Below are 26,712 nucleotides of genomic sequence, written 5' to 3'. Positions count from 1 at the left end.
ACAGCACTCTCGCCTCAATAGCCTCTTCAACCCTAAACACATTTACCGGCAAAGACAACCCAATAAGCTTGAAGATCCATATCTATCATTGAACAGCTGGGCACAAGAGACTGCAGATGCTGGAAATTCAGAGCGACACACACAAAATGCTGGAGGAACACAGCAGGTCAGGCATGAATGAACAGTCAACGTTTCAGGCCGAGACCCTTCATCAGGACATGATTGCTGGCATACTCGCCAAGTTAACGGACAGTGATGCTCAACATCACATGAACAACTTTTGAGGTATATTCACTGCTGTGATGTTAATAAACACAGGCAGAAAGCACTTTTCATTTTGCTTATTTTGCAATCCTGGATGAGGAATGGTTAGGTCTGGAGTAACCTTCCTGCTATTCTTCACAAAAGTGTTATGTGATCTTTCACTCCTTAGCTGAAGAAAGCAGCTCCAATGGTCTCACACACACACACACACACAGTTAAGGGGGAAGGTAGGTTGCTGGGGAGGAAGAATGAAGTGGGGAGTATGGAGGAGATAGCTTCTACTCCCTCATCTTATCCCACCTTACTCTGGTTTCTTCCCCTTCCTTTTCAACCCAGATGAAGGGTGTCAGCCAGAAACGTTGACTGTTTATTCCTCTCCATAGATGCTGCCTGACCTGCTGAGTTCCTCCAGCATTTTGAGTGTGAATCTGAATCAGATTTAATAGTACTGGCATATGTTGTGAAATTTGATGTCTTTGCAATAATAGTACAACGCAATACATAATAATAGAAAAAAACATGAATTACAGTAATTATATATACATTAAATAGTTAAACTAAGTATGGCAAAAAATTAGTATTCATGGTTTCAATGTCCATTCAGAATTCAGATGGCAGAGGGAAAGAAACTATTCCTGAATCATTGAGTATACCTCCCTGATGGTAGCAATAAGAACAAGGCATAACCTGGGTGATAGGGGTCCTTAATGATCTGTGTTGTTCTGGATTTCCACCATCCGCAGAATCTCTAATTTCCAATGGTGCCACACTGGAACAAGATTGTACTGCTCCGGCAAATCATACACACAAGAAATTCTGCGGACACTGGAAACCCAGAGCAACACCCACAAAATGCTGGAGGAGCTCAGTAGGTCAGGCAGGATCTATGGAGAGGAATAAAGGGTCGACGTTTCAGGTCGAGACCCTTCATTAGTACTGGATAAAAGGAAGAAGCCAGAATGATGACCTGATGCTGTTGAGTTCCTCCAGCATTTCGTGCGTGCTGCTCCGGCAATTTACATTTTTGTAACTCTAATTGAGGACCAAAATTAATATATAATTTAATTTTGTTTCTCTAAAGCCCAGTTCCTCGATACACAGAGCAACCCCACTATGACAGGCATCTCGCTGAACCAGGGGGTAGAACAATGAAGCGATTTTGGGAAACACGCTGCCAAACAACACAATCTTTGTTTCATTCCATCACTGAACAATTTACTGGATGTGCGGCAGTCACAGACACAGAGGAAGCAATTCAGCCATCTCCTTAGCAACAAAGATAATTAAGAGTTGGTGCCGTTGAGGAGAGTGGCCCGGACTCAGCGGGACAAAGCGGCCGTTGCTAAGGAGCCCAGGCCCCGGGCCTGACGGCGCGACTCCGGAACCGGCGGTAACGCCGAGCAACGACCTGAAACCCCACCCCAACCATCCACCCATCGGGAAACACGGAGAGAGGCGGTTTCTTACCGCTGCTGGCCGCGTTCCTGCGAGGCTGCCTCCGCCTGCCGCACCCGGCTGTGAGAGCGTACCGGTGCTTTACGGACAGGAGATGGGCGGCCGAGTGAGACGGACCGGGCCGCGCCGGGCGCCCGCCGGGTAGTGCGCGCGCTCCGCCGATGGGGGGCGGCAGCGAGGCGGTTCCAGTGGGGAGCGCCGGGGAGCGCCGCCAGGGGGAGCTGGCGGGTCTTTGTGAGGAGGTCCTCCGATCCGCGAAGGCGAAGGATCCGGGTGGGGGCGCTAGTGAGAGGTCGCAGGTCACAGTGTGGGAGGTGGGAGGTGGCCGCTGAACTGGAGGGGATGAGGGGAGTGAGAGAGGGTGTGAGTGGCTGGAGGTAAAGGTAGGAAGGGGAAAGAAGAGGGAGGCGTGGAGGGGAAGTGAGGAGGAAGGTGGGGAGGGGAAAGTGAGGAGGAAGGTGGGAGGGGAAGTGGAGAGGGAGATGGGGAGGGGAAGGCGAGGGAGAGACAGTGATGGGGAACGGGGACGGAGGGGGTGACGGAACAGGGAGGGAGAGAGGGGGTGATGGGGAATGGGGAGGGAGAGGGGGGTGATGAGGGAGGGTGGGAAGGGAGCGCTGATAGGGAAGGGAAGGGAGAGGGAGTAAGAGGGGAAGAGAGAACGAGGTGGAAGTGGAGGGAGGGGGTGATGGGAAGAGGGGGAGGGAGAAGTGAATGGGTAGGGGTGGGAGGGAGGGACTGATGGGGTAAATGAAGGAGGAGGTGATGGGGAAGGGGGAGGGAGGGGTGATGGGGAAGGAGAAAGGAGGAATGAGGGGAAAGGGGAGGGAGGGGGGAAGGGGGAGGGAGGGGTGATGGAGAAGGGGGAGGGAGGGGTGACAGGGAAGAAGAGAAAGGGGTGACAGGGAAGGGGAGGGAGTGATTGGGGAAGGGAGGTGGAAGGGAGTGGTGACGGGGAAGGGGAGGGAGGAGTGAGGGAGAAGGGGAGAGAGGTGAGACAGGGAAGGGGAAGGGGAGGGAGGTGAGACGGGGAAGAGGAGAGAGGGAGTGATTGGGGAAGGAGAGGGGGTGGGGGACGGGAGGTGATGGGTAAAGGGGAGGGAGGGGTTGATGGGGGAAGGGGGAGGGGAGAGATGTAGATGACATTTTTCTCTCTTTATCTTGCCAGTGAAGTTGGACGATATTTTGTAGGTGAACTTTCTGAATTTACGATCATTGTAGAGTAGATAGTTGCCTAAGGTTGTTTTAGTTGGGGGTGGAAATGGGGACAAGCTCCCACTACCTATTATATGCTCCCAGTGGCATGCACCTCAAATAGTCTCTGACAACCAAGTCCAGTTCCTAGCCTTTACGTGTGGTTTGGCTACTAAGACCAGCAGAACTGTGTCTACTGACAGGAGAAGGGGCAAGGGCAGGTTACTGGCACCTTCAAACCGGTCGCTTTGGGCAGATAAGGCTCATCAACCATGGCTGGCAGCTCATCTAGGAGAAGAAACCACTGCCTTGAGTAAACCCTAAGGAAAAATCCGGAACTGGCAGTCCTGAAGGTAGTCCTACATTGAGTTCAATGGTTACTGGCAACTCCTGCAACACCGCTGGTGCCAAACTGTACCAGTCTCTGCCGTTCCTTTGGGTTCATCAGATACGTGGAGAGGGGGAGTTTGTTACATGGGCAACAGCTTGTTTTCCATATTGCACAGCCCTGGCCTGCATATACCTAGGACGCACCATCCGGAAACAGAATCAGGTTTATTATCACCGGCATGTGACGTGAAATTTGGTAATTTAGCAGCAGCAGTTGAATGCAATACGTAATATAGAAAAAAACACAAAATATAATAATAATAAATAAATAAATAAATCAATTACAGAATATGTATATTGAATAGATTAAAAATTGTGATAACAAAACAGAAGTACTATACTGTATATTAAAAAAGTGAGGTAATGTCCATGGGTTCAATATCCATTTAGGAATCGGATGACAGAGGGGTAGAAGCTGTTCCTGAATCGCTGAGTGTGTGCCTTCAGGCTTCTGTACCTCCTTCCTGATGGTAACAGTGAGAAAAGGGCATGCCCTGGGTGCTGGAGGTTCTTAATAATGGACGCTGCCTTCCTGAGACACCGCTCCCTGAAGATGTCCTGGGTACTTTGTAGGCTAGTACCCAAGATAGAGCTGACTAAATTTATAATCCTCTGCAGCTTCTTTCAGTCCTGAGCAGTAGCTCCCCCCCCCCCCCATATCAGACAGTGATGCAGCCTGTCAGATGCTCTCCATGGTACATCTATAGAAGTTTTTGAGTATATTTGTTGACATACCAACTCCTAATGAAGTATAGCTGCTGTCTTGCCTTCTTTATAACTGCATCGATATGTTGGGACCAGGTTAGATCCTCAGAGATCCTGACACCCAGGAACTTGAAACTGCTCACTCTCTCCATTTCTGATCCCAATATGAGGATTGGTATGTGTTCCTTCGTCTTACCCTTCTGGAAGTCCACAATCAGCTCTTTCACCTCACTGACGTTGAGTGTCAGGTTGTTGCTGCAGCACCACTCCACTAGTTGGCATAGCTCACTCCTGTACACCCTCTTGTCACCACCTGAGATTCTACCAACGATAGTTGTATCATCAGCAAATTTATGATGATAATTGAGCTATGCCTAGCCACACAGTCATGTGTATATAGAGAGTATGGCAGTGGGCTAAGCACACACCCCTGAGGTGCACCAGTGTTGATCGTCAGTGAGGAGGAGATGTTATCACCAATCCGCACAGATTATGGTCTTCCGGTTAGGAAGTCAAGGATCCAGTTGCAGAGGGAGGTACAGAGGCCCAGGTTCTGCAACTTCTCAATCAGGATTGTGGGGAATGATGGTATTAAATGCTGAGTTATAGTCGATGGACAGCATCCTGACGTAGGTGTTTGTATTGTCCAGGTGGTCTAAAGCTGTGTGAAGAGCCATTGAGATTGCATTTGCCTTTGACCTACTGTGGCTATAGGCAAATTGCAGTGGGTCCAGGTCCTTGCTGAGGCAGGAGTTCATTCTAGTCATGACTAACCTCTCAAAGCATTTCATCACTGTAGATGTGAGTGCTACCGGGCGATAGTCATTACGTCAGCTCACATTATTCTTCTTAGGCACATGTATAATAGAAACATAGAAAACCTACAGCACAATACAGGCCCTTTGGCCCACAAAGCCATGCCAAACATGTCCTTACCTTAGAAATTACCTAGGGTTACCCATAACCCTCTATTTTTCTGAGCTCCATGTACCTATCCAGGAGTCTCTTAAAAGACCCTATCATATCTGCCTCCACCACCGTCGCTGGCAGCCCATTCCACACACTCACCACTCTCTGCTTAAAAAAGACTTTTAATTGTTGCCAGGGTCCATGATTGACCCTGACCAACGGAGGCCTACCATAGGGTAGATGTTAAGGTGATTCCACTAGGAAGGGGCGAAATTGAAACATTTTGGAGGGCGTGTCATTAAAATCTGAGATGTGTGACTTTGCAAAGAGCATCATGTACAAATCATGTTCTCAGTATTATTTGTTTACTTATTTAATTATTATTATTATTTGTTGTTTTATATTTGCATAGTTTGTCTTCTTTAAGGCATTGGTTGTTTGTCAGTCTTTGTGTGTAGTTTTTCATTGATTCTATTGTATTTCTTTGTTCTACTGTGAATGTCTGCAAGAAATTGAAGGCCTCCATGTGCATTTAAACATACAGTGAAATGAGTCGTTTGTGTCACGACCAACACGGTTCGAGGAAGTGCTGGGGGCAGCCTGCAAGTATTGCCATGCTTCCTGTGCCAATTAGCACGCGCCAAACTTACTAACCCATACATGTTTGGTCTGTGGAGGAAACTGGAGCACCCAGAGAAAATCCAAACGGTCACGGGGAGAGCGTACAAACTCCTTACAGACGGCGGCAGGAAATGAATCCCGATCAAAGGTACTGTAAAGTGTTAATGCTAGCGCATATGCTCCCGCCAGAGACATGAGTTTAACTGATTTTAAATTCAACCAAATAAATTTGGAATAATTTGCTATTATCATGAACCTACCAGCCTGCTGCAAAACTATTTAGTTTACTGATGTCTGTCAGGTAAGGAAATCTGCATTTGTCAGGTCTGGCCTAAATTTGGATGCACTCGATCTATGGGTTTCACTCTTACTTCCCTCTCTAATGGCCTAGCAACCTATTGAAATCAAGAGCTAATTAAAGGAAGGACAAATAATGATGACCCTGTTAGACCCTGAGAGTGAACAAATACAATTATCTTTGATTCCTCGGAAGCCTTATCTAAACAATTTGCGGGGAGTAGATAAAGGACAGCATAAAGACAGTTGGATTGAAAGACCTTGTTCAAAGTGTCAGCCTGAAACTCTGCCCTGCCATTTGTACTTCATTTTGTTTTCAAAAACAGCAACTGGGGAAGGCACAATGAGCAGGAAAACTGCATGATCAGGAGGTCAGGCATGAAAGTCCAGAGAGAAGCAAATTATGACAGCCCTTGCTGCCACGGTCCTTCTCATTCTCCAGGCTGGAATTCTACACTAAAATCTCTCTCATTTCATTAGCTGAATTCCCACAGTGAATTAATGAGGCCACTTTATGCAAATATACCAGATTGGCTGAGCAAATTATCTTTCAGAGGGATTTCTAGACAAAACTAACACATGCACCAACTAGAGACAGTAGCTGTTTGCAGGACATCAAGCTGAAGGAATATTTTTCTGCTCTGCAGGTGTCCCTATGTCTACCTGCTATTCTAAATCAGTCCCTAGCAGATGCAGTTTATGACCCTTTTAGAGTACAAAGTTGAAAGAAAGTTTATTATTAAAGTATGTATATGTTTAGGGTGGCAGGGTGGAGATAGGTCTCTACCAAAGGAGTGCAAGGCACTCCTTCCCTCCGCTAGCCTGCAGGTCCCCCTTGGGCAAGGTGTAGCACCTGCTCAGCCACACCGCCCCGAGCCCCCCCCGCCCCCCCCGATCAGGGATCCATGAAGCCGTGGGAGAAGGTGGTGGGTGGTCGTATGACCAGCTGGTGCATATCACAAGTCCTGGTAATCTGACCACTGACGCCAGGCAGGCAATCTCTGAATTGAATTAATGGCTGGGGTCACCCGTCTCATAAAGACACTGCCCAGAAGGCGGCAATAGCAAACCACTTCTGTAGAAAAATTTGCCAGGAATAATCATGGTCATGGAAGACCATGATCGCCCATGTCATATGACTTGGAACTTAATGAACGAAGGTGTTGCCATATACTACTTTGAAATTCATTCTTTGCAGGCATTTACAGGAAAAATAAAGACAAACATTCAACTAATCATCTTCATTGGTAAACTCACAATTCAGCCAGGAATTCGGAGATGTCATTTTTATTTATTGGTAGTTCATGGGGTGCAGGCAGATTTTAATGGTGAGCTACCTTCTTGAATTGCTCCTGTCCTTCTGGTAAAGGCCTTCCCAGAGTGCTGTTAGTTCAAAGTAAATTTATTATCAAGTGGTGGGTGTCCTTGATGATGGTGCTGCTTTCCTGCAGCAGCACTCCTTACAGATGTGCTCAATGGTAGGTAGGAAGTTCGAGAACTGTGACCCAGCGACATTGAAGAAATGGTGAAACATTTCCATGGCAGGTTGGTGCTGGACCGGGAGGGGTATGGGCAGCACTATTGAATGGATCTGTTGCTTTCAATCCCCTCTTTGTTTTAAATTGCAGCAATGGTGCAGGGTGGAAGCATCCATCATTAGAGATCCTCACCATTCAGGATATAAGAAGGCAGAGCTTAGGAGGGTTAATGTCGCCTAACGGCGACTCCTTTACTTGCATCTTCAGAAACAGCTCTATTTCCATCTCTAATATCTCTATTTTCCCCTTTCACAGTTCTTTTGAAGACCCTGACCTGGAGTTACACGCAGGCTACGGTTCTGTGCAGGAATGGGACCTGCTCTCGGGTTTCCATAACTGACCGTTGTCTGGCACACCAAAGGCTCAGCCTGAGAGTCCGACTTTGGAGATGGGCGGATCGAGGGTTGGTGTCATGACAGGAGACCCGTGTGACGTCGGCGGAGTCGGGTCATCTGCGACTGTGTGCCTGGAGACTTGGGATCTTTGCGATCTTCGGGCACAGAGCTCGAAAAAAGCAACGTAACGGACTTTTAACATTGTAAACCAGTGAATTGTTTGTTATGTCTCCCCTCTCGCTGTGAAATGGAGACACCTCTTTCTCCCTTATTAGGGAGAGAGAGAGCCTACGGCATGTCGAATACCGAATTAAATGTGAAGTCTTTGGGGTAACTACAAGTCTGTGTCTCTGCTATTGCTTTGCTCACACTTGAGTGTTCGGTGGCAGTACCAGTACTTTTTTTTGCCGGTGGGGGAGGGGGGATTGTTACTTGCTGCCGCTTACGCGGGGCTGGGGGGACTTTGGGGTTCTAACATTTAACTGTCATTCATTCTTTGGGGGTACTCCTCTGTTTTTGTGGATGGTTGCGAAGAAAAAGCATTTCAGGATGTATATTGTATACATTTCTCTGACATTAAATTGGACCTTTGAACCTCTCCATGTTATTACTATATGGGAGGTGGTACAGGAGTCAACACTTCAGGAAAAGTACTTTTCCCCCTTGTCATCAATTTCTGAATGATCCATGAAACCACGAACACTACCTCATTATTTGTCTTTTGCTCTAGTTATGTATTTCTGTAACATAGCCAAACAAATTTCATGACATATGAAAGGATTAAAATTGATTCTGATTCATGGTGGCGAATGGGTACCAGTCACTACAAGATGCTGGAGGAACTCAGCAGGTTAGGCAGCATCTATGGAGCGGAATAAACAGTTGATGTATGAGGCTGAGACCCTCCATCAGTCCATCCAAATGCCTCAGAATGACAGGGCGATAAAGGTACCACAAATTAGGCAGAGTGGGTAATGTAACCGACAGTGAGCACCATCTTAGCTACCAGTTCATACCACCTGCCTTCATCGAACAGAATGGGCAATGATTACCCAGACCAAGTTGGAAGTTTATAAAAATCACCTGTTAAAAATTTCCTCAAGGTATTTCATCACATCCAAACTGATGTTTGTACAAGCTCCCCACTGTCTTCCCAATAATCAATGTTTACTCTTTAGTCTGTACATTGTTTAAGCTTCTCTGAGAATTGTCACCTTGGTGGTGGTGTAAAGGATTGTGAATTCCTGAGGTCTCGAGAGCAATGCCGTCTGGAGTTTAGCCATCTGGCTCTTAGCTCCTGGTAGGGTCACCCATGGCAGTAAGGCCAAGGGGTTGTTTCCAGACAAAGAACAGTCCAACCAAGATCTCAGTGGTGGAGCTGGCGGAAGATGACGACACATCACAGTGGCAGTGAAGATGAAGGAAGGCTGCAGCAGTGAAGGGTTCCATGCCCCTGGACCCTGACTGATCTGTCAAGGACTATGTGTGCGGTGGCTGCCCATGCATCAGCCTCCCCATGTTAAACAAAGTCACACACAGGCATTCTCTACTAAGGGAATAACCCCTTGGGAGAACATCATACATGACTCCAGTAATTGCACTACACTATTAAATTATTTAAGAAACGATGGGGTAAAGAGAACTTTGGTGCAATGGAACCACAATGCTGAAAAGATGTGCACTTATGTAGCACCTTCATAATCTCAAACTCCAACATGGACAGTCCCAAGCCCAGCTGCAAAAGGAGGAGAGTTGGGCATGGGCTAGCAACCCTGTCCCATGAATACCCAAAACTACAGAAACACTAACAGAAATTGCGAAGACCTCATCCCCGGGACAGGAAGGATTTTCAAAGATGTACTACCCCGGGACAACTTGAAAGACGGGTCCAGGACAGAGGACTCTGGTGAGCTATCAGTGGGCTATACTCCAGTAGGGGTGATGGATTTAAATAAGTAAATTCATCATCTCAGATAATGTCAAAGACGGTGAATAAGACCTGTGAAGTACTTCATGTAATTACTTATCTGGGAAAACAGCAGCCAATTTGAGCCACAAACATGATAATGATCACAATCTATTTTCAGGATGTTAATTAAGGGATAAATATTAATCACACAAATTGAAATGCTGGATCTCAAAGCATGCAAGTGGATGGTTGGTAATTAAATAAAACTAGCTAACTTATGACAAGAAATACAAACAAAAACAAATCCCAAGTAATATTAAAGTCTTGAATGAGATTATCTGCAAAATTATAAACATTAATTTGCTTACTTAACCGAACTCCCTAATTATTTCCCACAGAACAGGAAAAAAATATCATCCTCAATTTGGAAAATTTGGAAGTCTGTTAACTTTGCTCAGACTCTGGCAACCTGCTTAAATATGGGGTGAGGTAAAAATCTGGTTGATGTTAGACATGTAAAAGCTAGCTTTAACTGGACTGGAATAAAAAGGATGCATGGACATACATGAAGATTTGGACTTTATTTTATAAAGGAGATTAATTTAAGATGTTAATTTTAGTGTTTAAAGCTGAGTACATACAGAAAACATTTGGAAAGGCTGTGCATACAAAACAACATGTATATACAGGTACTGTTTTAACTTTACATTTCGTTCAGGTTTATTTCAAAGTCAAACAGGACATTAAAATACAAAACAAAGCAAACAGGCAGTTATGTGGAAAACTGGAATACAAATCTCTCCTCATTTCTTTGGGATCTCAACTCCTGAACTGGCAAGGGCAAATACTTTATCTCCAGTTCCTGCAAGATTATTGAAACACAATTGGTTATTGCCAAGTTTACATTGTTCAGAATCAGGTATATTATCACCGGCATGTGTCATGAAATTTGCTAACGTAGCAGCAGCACTTCAATGCAATACATAATATAGAAGAGATATAATAATAATAAAAATAAATACAGTATATGCATATTGAATAGATTAAAAATCATGCAAAAAACAGAAATAATATATACTAAAAAATATCCCTTCTGGATATTAAACCAAGAGAACGCGCACTCTTGTTGATGTTATTTAGGGTGTCCGAAGCCCGTCATTATCTTCCACTCATGCACTCCCCTGGGCATTCACTTTGACTGGATAGGTCCCCGTTCCATCTGCTCTGAGACTTCTGGTATCAGCCAGGAAGGCACGGGGGACCTATGCCTCCCACCATAGACTGTCATCCAGTCTCTACTTGGCAAGTCGCTGTCACCAACAGTTCAATGAAGATGCAAATGCAAAACATTAAACACTGACATCGTTAACAGGAGCCAGTTTGCATCCCAAATGCATGCAAAAGAATACATTAGCATATATTTGATAAAATTAATGGAAAACAAGATTCGTTATGTGTACAATTTCAGTTTTAATCTAAAAAAAATCTTCTTATATCTAATTTGCAGGAATAAATGAGCCTATTGATACTAAACACCATTTGTTCTGAGTGTATTTTCCATACTGACCACGCTTAAATTAATGGGACAGGTTTATTTGCACAGGTCATGTATAAATATTACTAATAAATGATCCTTCAGAATAATTTTTATATATTAAACAAAAAAAAGCTTTGATGTGTTAAAGAAAGTGTGGGAAAAGTCGTGCACCGTTGAAGATTTTGTAACTACACCAACAGAAAGTTTTCATACACAGAATGTCACCTAATATCCTGAAGGAGAAGGCAGGAGAAGTGGCTGAGGGAACAGTGAAGAGGCATTTGGATAAGTCCATGGAAGGGAGGGGCTTGGAAGGTTATAGGCAACTGGGACAAGCAAGGAGGTTGCCGTGGCTAGTATGGACCAGTGGGCTGAAGGGACTGTTTCCCTGTCCTGTTGCTCTATGACTTATTTGGAAAAACATAAGGCTTTGTGAAGATTATTTTCCATGCTACTTGCTATTGGGATATGTAAATTGTCATCTATGAGACACTTTAGACATTAAGTGCTTTTGAAACTTCACTGGCTGCTGGTTTTTACCAACTACTATGTGAATATTTTGGAAATGACGTGCAAGAAAAGTTGCATTCTCCTCTGTTCCTGTTGGAACACTGTTTCTAGTCAGTTTTCAAAAGATAAAGATCAGGTTTATTTGTCACATGTACATAGAAACACACTGTGAAATGTGTCGTTTTGTGTCAATAACCAATACAGTGTGAGGACGTGCTGGGGGCAGCTCACGTGTCGCCATGCTTCGGATGCCGACAAAAGGTGCCCACAACTTACTAACCCTAACCCATACATCTTTGGAATATGAGAGGAAACAGGAGTACCTGAAGGAAACCCACCGGACATGGGGAGATCATATAAATTCCTTACAGACAGCAGCAGGAATTGAACATGGATTCCTGGTGCTGTAGTGCGTTACACTACCGCTGCCCCACTTACTGTTAATGTCTAGTCTATATAGATACACTTAAAGCTCTGCAGCTTAACACGTGGCTGACACTCACTGTCTGGACTGGATAAGCAGCTTAAATCATCATTTGACCTGCTTGTTCTCAGCTGCAGAGGTAAAAGGGATGGTACATTGAGTTGATGCACATCGAGACGTTGGCGGGGAAAATTAGTGGGGCACAGTTTCAGGTCCGACAACCCATAGTTGGACAGAAGGGAAAATGAGGACAGAATTAGGCTAAGGATCTAATACTTGAGATGGCACAGTTGCACAGCAGAAATTGTAACGTTATTACAGCAGCAGCGAATTAGGTTCCATTCTCGCCTGTCAGTAAAAGATTTGCATGTTCTCCCTGTGACTGTGTGAGTTTCCTCTGGGTGCTCTGGTTTGCTCCCACATTCCAAAGATGTATGGGTTAGTAGATTAATTGGTCACATGGGTGTAATTGGGTAATGTGGGCTCGTTGAGCCCAAAAGGTCTGTTACCGTGCTGTACAGTCGGCCATCCTTATCCGCGGGTTCCGCATGCGCGGATCGGGAAAACCTATAAATTCTCTCTCCAGCACTCGTTGTTTGAGCATTTTTTCTTGTCATTATTCCCTAAACAATACAGTATAACAACTATTTACATAGCATTTACATTGTATTAGGTATTATAAGTAATCTAGAGATGATTTAAAGTATATGGGAAGATGTGCGTAGGTTATATGCAAATACTACGCCATTTTATATAATGGACTTGAGCATCCATGTCTTTTGGTATCCGCAAGGGGTCCCGGAGCCAATCCCCCACAGATGAGGAGGGCCGACTGTATCTCTAAATAAAAAACAAAAAGATGTAATAAATGTCAGTGGAAGAGTAATCAGCTGATGGTCTGCATTTCTCTTGTGACTATCAACTGCTGGTAAGAATACAAGGAATACACCTCAGTCCGTTAAATTAGGAAATGGAAAAAGCAGAGAAAGTGACAGAACAAAAAAATGAAAACTTATAAAAGTAGTGGTGTACAATTTTCAACCCTGATAATTGGTTCTTCTGGTCCACTCCATGAAGTCCTAATGCACAGCAGGTTAAGGTTTTGATGATTGTTAGTGAAATGGGTTTCTATTTGAATGGATCAGTCACTTGCACACTACTGCACAGAAACAGGTCCTTTGGCCCATCTAGTCCATGCTGAACTGTTGAACTGTGAATGCTTTTAAAAAGAGCAAGAGAGAAAGTTCTCATGTGAAGAAACAGCAAGGAATCTAGTTTGACTTAATTAAAATTTAGTTTCCTTTGTAAAACTAAATATTTAATATTAATAATTATCACAATAAACTAATAAGACTAAAAATTTAATAATCAGTCTCTAAAATTTATTTAGAATTTATATCTTCATAAAAATCTGGTTAATGTATCCAAAAGTTTTGTTTGTGTGGTAATTGAAAGTATTTCTGATCGTTATTCAAAATAAAACAAGACGTGACCTGCATGTTTCTAATATTCTGTGAAAGTTCTAATTATTCCGGTAGCTGCAAAATTGAAACCATGTGATTATGGCAGAGAAATGGACTTACCTAGGTTTCCAGAGACTTTCTCAAAATGACTGAGTATAGTACTGGCATTCGCCAGGAGGAATGTTTCTTCCTCTGGAGTTAGCTGAAGATAAAGCCAGAATATTAATTCTGTGTAGCTTTAGAAACAGTACCAGGCATTACAGCCTGCACAACACATAAGATTATGAATTCCATCACAGCCACTAGTCACCATAAGACCACATGCTATAATCAAGCATTTCTTATCATAAAGATAAGAAATTAATTAATAAAATTAATAAATTAATCCCGGTTAATTCCCGGGATGGCAGGACTGTCATATGTTGAAAGATTGGAGCGACTGGGGTTGTATACACTGGAATTTAGAAGGATGAGAGGGGATCTGATTGAAACATATAAGATTATTAAGGGATTGGACATGCTAGAGGCAGGAAACACGTTCCCGATGTTGGGGGAGTCCAGAATCAGAGGCCACAGTTTAAGAATAAGGGGTAGACCATTTAGAACGGAGTTGAGGAAAAACTTTTTCACACAGAGGGTTGTGGTTCTGTGGAATGCTCTGCCTCAGAATTCTCTGGATTCTTTCAAAAAAGAGTTAGATAGAGCTCTTAAAGATAGCGGAGTGAAGGGATATGGGGAGAAGGCAGGAAAAGGGTACTGATTGTGGATGATCAGCCATAATCACAGTGAATGGCGGTACTGGCTCGAAGGACTGAATGGCCTACTTCTGCACCTATCGTCTATTGTCTAAAGTAACACCAGAGGAGGTTCACGAGAATGAACCTGGAAATGAAAGGGTTAACGTATGAGGAGCGCTTGATACCTCTGGGCCTGCACTCACTGGAGATTAGAATGAGGGAGGATCTCGTTGAAATCTATTGACTATTGAAAGACCTGGATAGAGTGGACGTGGAGAGGATGTTTCCAATAGTGGGGGAGTCTAGGACCAGAGACACAGCCTCATAATAGAAGGATGTCGTTTCAGAACAGAGATGAGGAGGAATTTCTTTAGCCAGAGGGTGGAGAATCTGTGGAATTAATTGCCACAGATGGCTGTGGAGGCCAAGTCATAGAGTATAATTAAAGTGGAGGTTGACTGGTTCTTGATCGGTAAGGGTGGCATAGGTTATGGGAAGAAGACAGGAGAATGGGATTGAGAGTGATAATAAATCGGCTAAGCTGGAATGGTGGAGCAGACTCAATGGGTTGAATGGCCTAATTCTCTTCCTATGTCTTGTGGTCTAAAAGGAAAAATTCTACGATTAGTCCTCAGATAGTTACCTTTTCTTCCAGCTTTCTTAGCGCTGTAAGTACCTCAACCTTCTGCTGCGTATAGACATCCCGCGGCAACTTTCCTACTATTACATCTCGCTCCATCTGAAGGAACACAGTAACATCAAACCTAGATTTTTAAGAAATATTTACTGCAATTATTTCACACCAATATCACAAATATTGCATCTCTCAAAGTACAATCAGATTTTCTGGTTCACTGAAGTTTCCCCCTCAGGCCAGCTGGCAGAGTGTTTGAGGCACAGACCAGGAGGATCAACGTTTGATGCTCAGACTACACTGTAGCTACAATTGCCTAAGCATTCTTCCATAATAAGGGCAAAGATCATACCTATTGTCATTAGAATCAGATTTAATATCACTGGCATGTGTCATAAAATTCGTTGTTTAAGTGGCAATAGTACACTGCATTACACAATAATTATAAAAACTTCAAATTACAATAAATATAAATATATATAAAATTAATTTAAATAAATAGTGCAAAAAAAGAAAGAAACTGAGGCAGTGTACAAGGCTTCATTGTCCGTTCAGGAATCTGATGGCGGAAGGGAAAATGCTGTTCCTAAAACGTTGAGTGTGTGCTTTCAGGCTCCTGCGCCTCCTCCCTGATGGTAGCAAGGAGAAGAGACATGTCATGGGTGATGGGGGTCTTTAATGATGTCACTCAGTAATGATTCATACTGCATGGTCTCTCCTGACAGCTCCTCAGCGGCCAATGAGTCTGATAAAGGTCAGGGCACACAATTGACCTTAAACAGAGAGATGACTCCTAATAACACACGCAAAATGCTGGAGGAACTCAGCAGGTAAGGCAGCATCAATAGGAATAAACAATCAATGTTTCAGGCTGAGACCCTTTATAGGGACTGGAAAGTTAGAGGGAAGAAGCCAGAACAAGGTGGGGTGATTGGTGAAGCTAGGTGAGGGGGAAGGTGGGAAGGGGTTAAGTAAGAGATGGGAATTGATGTGGAAAAGGTAAAAGGCTGAAGGAGGAATCTGACAGTAGAGTGGACCATGGGACAAAGGGACGGAAGAAGGTAATAGACTGCTGAGGAGAAGGGGGAGGGAGGGAAAAGTTACTGGAAGTTAGAGAAATCAAAGCTCATGCTGTCAGTTTGGAGGCTACCCAGATGGAATATCTCACCCGCCATTCATCTCCTCCCTCACCTCCATTCAGGGTCCCAAACAGTTCTTCCAGGTGAGGCAACACTTCACCTGCCAATCTGTTGGGATCATTTACTGCAGGGGTTCCCAATCTGTGGTCCAAGGACCCCTTGGTTAATGGTAGGGGTCCATGGCATAAAAAGAGGTTGGGAACCCCTGATCTACTGTATCTGGTGTTCCTGGTGCAGCCTCCTTTACATCAGTGAGACCCAACATGGATTGGGGGCCACTTTGTCAAGCACCTTTGCTCCGTCCACAACCGACAGGATTTCTGGGTGGCTAACTATTTAATTCCACCCACTCCCCATTCCCATTCTACGTGTTGGTCCACGGCCTCCTCTACTGCTATGATGAGGCCACTCTCAGGTTGGAGGAGCAACACCTCATATTCCGTCTGAGTAGCCAGGATCAAGAGTTAGAATAACATCGTCACAATTTTCAGAAATATGCACATAAAGAGCAAAGTCTGTGTCTGTCTTCACAATGAAGTGTGCTTCATAATTAGGGAGTCAACCTACAGTTGGGTACAAGGATCACTTATGAAGAACCACGTTGGAAGGAGTGAGAGTGGCCAATCACTATGACCAAGAACAAACAAGACACCAACTCCCGTAGAGGATACAAGGTAAAAATGTATGAAATTCTGAGTGTGCAGTGTCGCTCACATTAAGTTCAACTCCATTACCCACTTCTGCTATGAATTAAAGGACAGTGGCCACTTTACTAGGTACACCTGCTCATTAATGCAATTATCTAGTCAGACAATCACGTGGCAGCAACTCAATGCATAAAAGCATGCAGACATGGTCAAGAAGTTGTTGTTCCGACCAAACATCAGAATGGGGAAGAAATGCGATCTAAGTGACTTTGACTGTGGAATGGTTGTTGGTGCCAGATGAGGTGGTTTGAGTATCTCAGAAACTGATCTCCTGGGATTTTCACACACAACAGTCTCTAGAGTTTACAGAGAACGGTGCGAAAGATGGAAAAAAAACATCCAGTGAGCTGCAGTTCTGTGGATGAAAACACCTTGTTAATGACAGAGGTCAGAGGAGAATGGCCAGACTGGTTCAAGCTGATAGGAAGGTAACAGTAACCCAGATAACCACACGTTACAACAGTGGTGTGCAGAAGAGCATCTCTGAATGCATAACACGTTGAACCATGATATGGATGGGCTACAGCAGCAGAAGACCACAATAGGTTCCACTCTAGTACCTAATAAAGTGGCCACTGATCCATTGATGATGCTGACTTTTCCAGGAGCTCCATGACCATTCACTACAACACAGGAGGCCATTCAGCCCATTGGGTCTATGTCAGCTTAAGCATAGGCATTCCTTTGGTCCATTCTCTCCTCTCCTTACTCTGTCTCAGCAATTCTGTCTCAACCGATCACCAAATCTCTGGTCACTCTTTTGCCAAAGGAGTGATTTATAATGGCCAACCGTGCATTTGCTAAAGGGTAGAAGCTGGCAGAGAACCATGCAGTCTGGGAAGTATGTGCAAGCTGTGTACAATGAATAGGGTTGAATTAAGGCTCTAACATTGTCACGCTACCCTTGAATGCAAGGACTTTGTTTTTTAAAAAAAATAATTAACACTCAAAAATGCATTAGCTGCTTTGTAATTAATGTAAAACCACAATGTAATCTTTTTATTTTATTTAGAGATACAGCACAGTAACAGGTCCTTACAGCCTAATAAGGCTGCGTTTCCCGATAATATCCATGTGTCACAAAAAACTGTGGGTCAATTGTTTAAGAAAAATAACAAGATGGCTTGAGTCGCAAAACTAGATTGAGGTGCTTTTATCTACCTCAAAACAAGACAAAAACTGGAAAAAAACAATATATATAGCTACCCTCAGACTAAACACAAAAGAAAACTAACCCCAAAGCCTTGGTAACCTGAGGCTAATAACTGCTAAGCCCCTCCCCCTAGACCAACCAAAAGCTAATTAACTCAATTATCCAATTAAAGATGGTATCCTCCACCATCAGCAGGTTGCTGCTGCCTCCATACGAGACAGCTCCATGCAGCAGCTCTGTTTCAGACCCAGTGACTTATTACTGCTGGGGATGAGTGTTTTACTGAGTGCACCATGTGCCGTCCGTAGTCAGTGACGCGCCTTCGTCACACCATGTGACCGATTAAACTCCTAACCCATATGTCTTTGAACTATGGGAGGAAACCGGAGCACCCAGAGGAAACCCATGCGGTCACTGGGAGAATGTACAGACAACAGTGTGAATTGAACCCGGGTCTCTGGCGCTGTAATAACGTTATGGTGACTGCTACACTATTGAGAGATATAGCACGGCAACAAGTCCTTTCCAGCCCAACAAACCCACGCCATTCAATTGCAGCCAACTACCTACTAACCAGTACGTGTTTGGAATGTGGGAGGAAACTGCAGCACCCAGAGGAAACCCACACAGTCAAAGGGAGGAACATACAAACTCCTTATAGATAAAAAAATCAGGCATCTGTTTGTCTTGCGAGACCACGGATCTGCGCCTGGAAAGTCTCCACTCTCCAGGGCGCAGGCCTGGGCAAGGTTGTACAGAAGACCAACAGTTGCCCATGCTGCAAGTCTCCCCTCTCCACGCCACCGATGTTGTCCAAGGGAAGGGCATTAGGACCCATACAGCCTGGCATCGGTGTCGTCACAGAGCAATGTGTGACTAAGTGCCTTGCTCAAGGACACAACACGTTGCCTCGGCTGGAGCTCGAACTCACGACCTTCAGGTCGCTAGTCCAATGCCTTAACCACTTGGCCACGTGCCCACTCCTTATAGATAGCTGGCGCTGTAATAGCGTTATACTAGCTGCTTATTTGAACCCCAACCTGGGGTTCAAAGACCCCTCAGATAATGGTGGGGGTCCATGGCATTAAAAAGGCTGGAAACCCCTGGTCTATAAAATTTGTATAGGGCTGAAAAGGGTTAAAACAACTGTGGGCAAACATTGAAGAACCATCATCTGTGATGCCATCTCTCTCTCTCTCTGATATAAACCTCTTGCTCAGAATTCAGAAATATCAAAATACACAACATTATTGCAGAGTACTCAGCATCACTGAGGGGTGCTTACCTCAGCAAGTCGCGTTCGTAGCTGCCCAGGCTGCTTCTTTGCAAACATTCGGATTACCTCTGGAGTTTTGAAAGCCTGGCTTATTGCTGCCTGGATTGCCTGACAAAGATAAGGGGGGGGGGGGGGAAGGAATCAAACACTTCTAAAAGGGCTACAACAATTAAAATCTACTCAATACAATGAATATGATCTCATAAAATCTTATCCTGGATATTCCACAGGGAGTTAATTCTCATTTAGCTGCCGGATTGAAATGATGCAAATCCAGATCCTTTCCTTTAAACAATTTCTCAGACTGGAAAGAGGCACAGCTTACATTTCTACAATCCTTTTCCCCCAAACCTATGACATTGAACAGCATAGAACAGGCCCTACAGCCCAAAATGTTGTGCCAACCCTTTAACCTAGTCTAAGATCAATAAAGGCCTTCCCTCCCACACAGCCCTCCGTTTTCCTTTCATCCATGTGCCTTTCTAAGAAATTCTTAGAAGTCCCTAATGTATCTGCTAGGAGGCAGGGTGGAGATACACCTCTACCAAAGGAGGTGTAAGCTGGAGATACGTCTCTACCAAAGGAGGTGTAAGGCGCTCCTTCCCTCTGCCAGCCTGAAGATCACCCTTGGACGAGGTGTAGCACCTGCTTAGGCTCCCCCCCCCCCAAAAAAAATCAGGGTCACATGAAGTCATCCATGGGAGCAGGTGGTGGATGGTCATGTGAGCAGCTGATGCAGATCACAAGTCCTGGTTATGCGACCAGTGACACCAGGCAGACAATCTCTGAAGAGTATTGATAATGGCCGGGGTCACCCGTCTCGTAAAGACACTGCCCACAAGGTGGCAAAGGCAAACCACTTATGTAGAAAAATTTGCCAAGAACAATCATAGTCATGGAAAGACCGTGATCACCCACGTCATACGACATGGCACATAATGATGATGATGAATATATCTGCCTCTACCACCACTCCTGGCAGCATGTTCCATGTACCCACCATTCTCTGTGTAAAAAAAAACCTCTCTCTGACATCCTCCCTACACTTGCCTTATAGTTATGGCCAAAATTAGCCACAAAAGTGTTTTAAGTGTTAAAACATATTTCAAAGTATTTAAAAGGCAGTGAAGTGTAGGTGCAGACATGTCAGAGTTGATGTGTATACAACAAATTCCCTCAAATAGCAGCATTATAACGACAAAATAGTTGATTTGGGATATTGGCTCAGAGATAGTTATTGTCCAGAGTACTCCAACTAATTCAAATTCTTGCTCTCTTTCCCACTCAAGCCCATCACCCCTACCGGGGCGTAGCCCACTGACAGCAGCTCACCAGAGTCCTCTGTTCTAGGCTGAAGGTCGATCGGCCCTGTGCCTTCCATGGACTTGCGGCTTTCACCACGCGACTTCATACATCTTCAAGGTGAAGATTCTTCCCCTCCCAGGATGAGGTCTCAGGAGCTTTGTTGGCATTTCTGTAGCACTGGGTTTCTACAGGATGAAGTTGCTAGCCCCATGCCCAACCCTCCTCCTTTCACAAGGGCTTGGGACCATCCATGTCAGAGCTAATTCAACTGCACTTGATGGAAGTAGTGCCCTGAGATTTTCTACGTTCATCCAAGAGCTATGATCTCTCGCAGTGCAACAATCCAGTGGGTCTGAGGTGGAACGTCATCTATCATTTTACGATTCTGGTCTCCCAAAACTGAGTCCAATACCTTCCAGCTCAAAGCTAAAGGTGTTACTAATTAAACCGTGACTGGCCCAGCGTGCTTAGGATAGCTCTGTGACAGCTGACTTCATTATCCACTGGTAGTACTGGCCATCAGCATGATTATAATTAAAACTGGTACAAAGTTCTTGGAAACTCAACGTAACCTGAACACAATTTGCACTTAAAATTCCACAACTTTTGCCGCAAGTTACATATGGGTAAATGGGGCCTTAAAATACAGTTCAGTTGAGATAAACCTGTACCCTCCTACAAAGAAAATTTTTCATTTATATATCACCTTGCAAGCAGGAATTTCTTTGCAGAAAGTTGTCTAAATTCATACCAATCAAACTAGATGTTATTAAAGTAAAATACTAGAGAATTTTGAGATCTAAAATAATAAAATTCTTTTATCCATAGGGCAAGATCATAAAAATTCAATTCTTAACTTACTGAAAGTATGGGGGAAGATGTCAGAGGTAAGTTTTTTTTTTTACAGAGAGTGGTCAGTGTGTGGAATGAGCTGCCAGGGGTGGTGGTAGAGGCAGATACATTAGGGGCATTTAAAAAACTCTTAAGATGGTTACACAGATGATAGAAAAATGGAGGGCTATGTGGGAAGAAAGGGTTAAGTTGATCTTAGAGATGGTTAAGTCGGCACAACATCGTGGACTGAAGGGCCTGTGTTGTGCTGTAATGTTCTATTGAAGGTCTCAAAAAAGGACACTGAACTGGCACATTATTGTGTTGTGGGTGCACTGTGGTCCAGAGGAGAATTGTTTCATTTAGCTGTCTATATGTATAGTCAGATACAATAAACTTGAACTCCATTCCTCCTTTCACAAATGCTGCCTCCAGGATTTCCTATTTCCCTCAAGGAGATATCACCAGGAAAGAAGGCTTAAACCCTTTGACGCCAGGAACTGCACCCACCCCTGGACAGTGTACAGACACAGACGTGACTTCCGCTGTATTACTGAGTCCCAGGCAACAAATACAAAAGCCCCGCCTTGCTTCTTACAAGTTGCATTCCACTGAGTTCATCAACTAATGTCATATCTCCGGACATGATTTTCTTCAGAGACTCGTTGAATTCACTCAGCTGCTCCAATGTTTCCTGTTTCGTTTCCTCATATTCTTCAGCTTCAAGTTCCTCCCTGAAACAATGGGGTCAATGAAATTAATCAATTAACCTGTTTAATTTCAGATCCATATACAATTTTTAGACTGTATCAAAATGCAGAGGGAATAATCTTTTCTTACTTCTGCCCCTCTACTGACAGTGGGTGTAGTGTAATAATCTCCGTCTTTATCTTGTTCACCCACAAGCTCCCAGGCATCTGATTTCTAAATGGACATTGAACCCATGAACACCACCTCACTACATATTTATTTATTTCTGTTTTTGTACCACTTATTTTAGCTATCTAATATACATACACATACTTACTGTAATTCAGTATTTTTTCTATATTTATCATGTATTGCAATGTACTGCTGCCACAAAGTTAACAAATTTCACTATGTATGCTGGTGATATTAAACCTGATTCTGATGACAAAAGACTTCAATTTCTGCAATGTCTCCTTTACTCTTATGGGAAATCCCGTGATCCATTGCAGCCACTGAAGTACTTCTAAAGTCAGACCCAGGCTCATATGCTGTGACATTTGTTGTATTATGGCAGTACAGTGCAATCGCTCGTTGTGATGTATGACGCGGGTTCTCCTGGTATTTCTAGACTGTGATTGGTCTTGGCAATTTTTTCTACAGAATTGGTTTCCCATTGCCTTTTTCTGGGCAGTGTCTTTACAATGCTCTTCAGAGGTTGTCTACCTGGCATCAGTGGTCACATAACCAGGACTTGTGATCTGCACCGGCTGCTCATACGACCACCCACCACCTGCTCCCATGGCTTCACGTGACCCTGATTTGGTGGGGGGAGGACTAAGCAGGTGTTACACCTTGCCCAAGGGTGACCTGCAGGCTGGCGGAGGGAAGGAGCACCATCCTTTGGTAGACACACATCTCCACCCCGACACCAAACATGTATTTTTGCGCTAGACACTCAGTGGTCACTTTATTAGGTACACCTGTACGCCTGTTATTGCAAATATCTAATCACACGGCGGCAACTCAATGCAGAAAAGCAGGCAGAATGGTCAAGAGCTCTGTTGTTGTTCGGACCAAACATCAGAATAGGGAAGAAATGTGATCTAAGTGACTGACTGTGCATTGATTGTTGGTGCCAGAGGGGGTGGTTTGAGTATCTCAGAAACTGTTGATCTCCTGGGATTTTCACATACAAGTCTTTGGAGTTTACAGAGAATGGTGTGAAAAACAAAAAGAATCCAGTGAGCAGCAGGTTTGTGGGTGAAAATGCCTTAATAATGAGAGGTGACCATCAAAACAAAGGCCTTGTTAATGAGAGAGGTGTCATTTTGACTGTCAAAATAGGAGGTACCTTCACATACTCTCACAGCCCCAATGACTCTCTGATTTCAGTCTAAGGCCATCAGGTGGGTGAACCCACAGTAAGCATCCAGCCCAGATGGGGTACCTGGCCAAGTACTAAAGACCTGTGCTGATCAACTGGCTGGAGAGTTCACTGAGATCTTTAACCTCCCACTTCCGACAATCTGAGATACGCACCTGTTTCAAGCAGGCTTCAATCATACCGGTTCCTCAGAAGACCGTGGTAACCTGCCTCAATGAGTATCGCCCAGTAACACTTACATCCACTGTGATGAAGTGCTTTGAGAGGTTGGTGATGAAACATAACAACTCCTGCTTGAGAAGCAACTTGGATTGACTCCAATTTGCCTACCAGCACACAACAGTTACCATTTCAATGGATCTTCCCTCAACCCTGGAACATCTGGACAGTGAAGATACATACGTCACGTTGCTCTTTATTGACTACAGTTCAGCACTCAATACCATCATCCCCTCAAAACTAATCAATTATCTTCAAAGTCTAAATACCTCCTTGTGCAATTGCATCCTTTATTTCCTCACCAGTCAGTTCAGATTGTCAACAACATCTCCTCTATAATCTCTATCAGCACAGGTGCACCACAAGGCTGTGTGCTTTGCCCCTGTCCTACTCACTTTACAGTTATGACTGTGTGGCTGAGCACAGCTCCAATGTCACATCCAAGTTGGCTGATGATGCCAGGGTAGTAAGCCAAATCAAAGGTGGTGATGAATCAGCATATAGAAGGGAATTTCAAAACCTGGCTGAGGGGTGCCACAACAACAACGTCTTACTAAATGTCAGCGAGACCAAGGAATTGATGATAAATTTCAGGAGGAGGAAACCAGAGGTACATGAGCCAGCCCTCTTTCAAGGATCGGCGGTGGAGAGGGTCAGCGACTTTAATTCCTCGGTGTTATCATTTTGGGTGATGTCCTGAGCCTAGCACGAGAGTGTAATTATGAAGTCGTCATGGCAATGCCTCTAGTTCCTTAGGAGTTTGTTAAGATTTGGCACAACATATAAAACTTTGACAACCTTCTATAGATGTGTGGAAGAGAGTATACTGACTGGTGGTGGTATGGAAACACCAATGCCCTTGAATGGAAAAGCCCACAAAATGTAATGGATGTGGCCCAGTCCGTCACGGGTAAAGCCCTCCCACCACTGAGCACAACTACATGGAGCGCTGTCGCAGGAAAGCAGCCATCATCAAGGCCCCCACCAACCAGGCCACGCTCTCTTCTCACTGCTGCCATCACAAAGGAGGTACAGGAACCACAACACCAGGTTCAGGAATAGTTACCCTCAACCATCAGGCTCTTGAACCAGTGGGGCTAACTCCACTCACCCCATCACTGAAGTGTTCCCACAATCTATGGACTCACTTTCCATGATTCTTCACCTCAATTTCTTGATATTTATTTATTATTATTTCTTTTAGTATTTGCACAGGTTGTTGTCGTTTGTACACTGGTTGGTTTCCGTCCTATTGAGTGTGATCTTTGATTCTTTTGTGTTTCTTGTATTTACTGTGAATGCCAGCAAGAAAACGAAACTCAGGGTTGTATGTGGTAATGTATATGTACTTTGGTAACAAAATTACTTTGAGCTTTGCTGTCAGAGGAGAGTGGCCAGATTGGTTCAAGCTGACAAGAGGGCAACAGTAATTCCAATAACCACGCGTTACATCAGTGGTGTGTGGATGTGAGGTGCCTAACAAAGTGACCATTAAGTGTACGTCCCCTCATTTCAGATTGTCCCACTAGCGACAGCTCATTCACTTTTATATTGATGTGATTTCTATGAAATCATCTTGAGAAACATCAGTGCAACAGAAGTGCCTCATCGTGCTGCGATCCAACATACATTCGACCACAGCAGTAAGGCTGCTCTTCACATATGAATAAAAGGAACCAAATGGAAAAAAAAGCACAAATAAAAGCAAAGGGTTTTGACAACTGCTTCTTCTCATACCTGCACTCATCGAGATCCTGTAACTGCTGCATCAACCTGTCTAGTTGCTCCTCTAAGTTCTGCTTCAGTTTGCTTGTTTCACTCTTTCCTCGTGAAGCCATCTTTATCCTAGACCCAGGAATGAATGTTACACATTAGTTATTTAGTAAAGTCAAACTGAATGCACTGTAGTCTCATGATATTAGAGCACAGTAACTTGAACAGGCCTGCGATGTCTGCGTTGAACATGATGTCGGAGAGACACATGAACAGGTAGATGAGGTTAGTTGGGTTGAAAGTAACGGATAGTGCAGACGCTGTGCGCAGAACAGCCTTTTCTTGAGCTGTCTTGTTCTATACTGTGCGTCCGATCCGAATGTTCACGGGTGGGGTGAAGCGGTGGTCTTGTGTAAACAGCAATGACGGGGTGTGGGATTTGGTTCTGAAAGGGGAATTAAAGCATACTGTATAAGGGGAGGGACGGTGGGGGAAGCTGGTTCCCTCGGAAATCGCAGCCGCTGGAAGATGCCCCGATACTCCCACCTACCCTCCACCGTCCACCGCCAAACCCCCCTCACCTCTCCGCGCAGGGCGGAAACCAACTGCCGACGGACCAACTTCCGGTCCCATATCTACACCGGGCGGCGCAGTGTCACCTTCAATAGGGTCCCCGTGGGCAGCGTGATGCCAGGAATCCTTCCGCCCCCGATGGAGGCCGGGGGTCTGGTCACTGGGAGAACAGCAACACCCGGAGTGTCGAGGAGACGGGGAAATCCTTCCCTTAAGGGGGCCGGGCGGCTAATGCGGGGCGAGGGTCGGCGTGGTGACGCCCCTTTTAAGAGAATGAAACGGGCCCCACCTCCCAGGTGCCGGGACGGCGGCTCCACGTTCCTGTCCCGTGGAATCTCCTTAACAGCAAAAGGAGTGGTTGTATATAAATTCATTACACGTTACAGTATAGGAGATCGTTCGGCCCGTTATCCCTCTGTTAGCCTTTTGAAGGAGCTCTTTAATCATTGCAACAAGAAATCTAAAGAACCCAGCAGCATCTGTGGAGCCAAAACCCCGCAGGAAGAGCGGAGGACAATCTCGATGCAGAGATTCCATCTAAAATGCCAATAATTCCATCTCCCCAGCAGACGCTGCTCGATCGGCTCAGTTCCTCCAGCGAGTTCGTCGTTGCTCCAGATCCCACCGTCTGCAGTCTTTTGTGTCGTCGCTAATTAAAATCTTCTCCTGACATTTCTGCTTCAAGTGTCCGGTTACAACTCACCGATTTTGAATTGTTTGAAATTTTCTTAGAAATTTGATAAGGTGACATTTGGAACCCTGACTATATTCATTGTAACTGAAAACCAAATAATTTCTTA

General features: G+C 44.5%; 2 protein-coding genes and 1 long non-coding RNA gene across 7 annotated transcripts in view; 1 reads left to right on the top strand and 2 right to left on the bottom strand.

Annotated features, from left to right (window-relative positions):
- Positions 1 to 1,886, bottom strand: part of ctnnbip1 (catenin, beta interacting protein 1) — an 80,048-nt gene extending 78,162 nt beyond the window's left edge. The window contains exon 1 of one of the 2 annotated variants that reach the window (XM_072244968.1): positions 1,732 to 1,886. The gene's annotated coding sequence lies outside the window, so the exon portion shown is untranslated. The remainder of the gene's footprint in view (positions 1 to 1,731) is intronic. The other variant, XM_072244966.1, reaches the window with a different exon arrangement.
- A 958-nt stretch (positions 1,887 to 2,844) lies between these two features.
- Positions 2,845 to 8,048, top strand: LOC140188743 (uncharacterized). Its single transcript, XR_011883371.1, has 3 exons — positions 2,845 to 3,266; positions 5,427 to 5,686; positions 7,629 to 8,048. It is a non-coding gene; the product is annotated as an uncharacterized lncRNA (long non-coding RNA).
- Positions 8,049 to 10,185: 2,137 nt separating this feature from the next.
- On the bottom strand, positions 10,186 to 26,120 carry lzic (leucine zipper and CTNNBIP1 domain containing). Of its 4 annotated transcripts, none has more exons than XM_072245343.1 (7): positions 25,999 to 26,120; positions 25,364 to 25,471; positions 21,932 to 22,067; positions 19,207 to 19,305; positions 14,932 to 15,027; positions 13,672 to 13,753; positions 10,186 to 12,928 (listed from the first exon to the last, which is right to left on the bottom strand). In XM_072245343.1, the coding sequence occupies exons 2-7, from the start codon at positions 25,462 to 25,464 to the stop codon at positions 12,828 to 12,830; spliced, it is 615 nt and encodes a 204-aa protein (XP_072101444.1). In that variant the 5' UTR covers positions 25,465 to 25,471; positions 25,999 to 26,120; the 3' UTR covers positions 10,186 to 12,827. The 4 variants fall into 4 exon arrangements, with proteins under 4 accessions (XP_072101444.1, XP_072101442.1, XP_072101446.1 ...); XM_072245341.1 differs by having other exon boundaries at positions 25,921 to 26,008; XM_072245345.1 differs by having other exon boundaries at positions 10,186 to 10,479; positions 25,921 to 26,008.
- Between the last annotated feature and the right edge of the window lie 592 nt (positions 26,121 to 26,712).

This window comes from Mobula birostris, chromosome 27, assembly GCF_030028105.1.
Source record: "Mobula birostris isolate sMobBir1 chromosome 27, sMobBir1.hap1, whole genome shotgun sequence".
Lineage (NCBI taxonomy): Eukaryota > Metazoa > Chordata > Chondrichthyes > Myliobatiformes > Myliobatidae > Mobula > Mobula birostris.
This window is presented reverse-complemented; position numbering and strand designations above follow the sequence as displayed.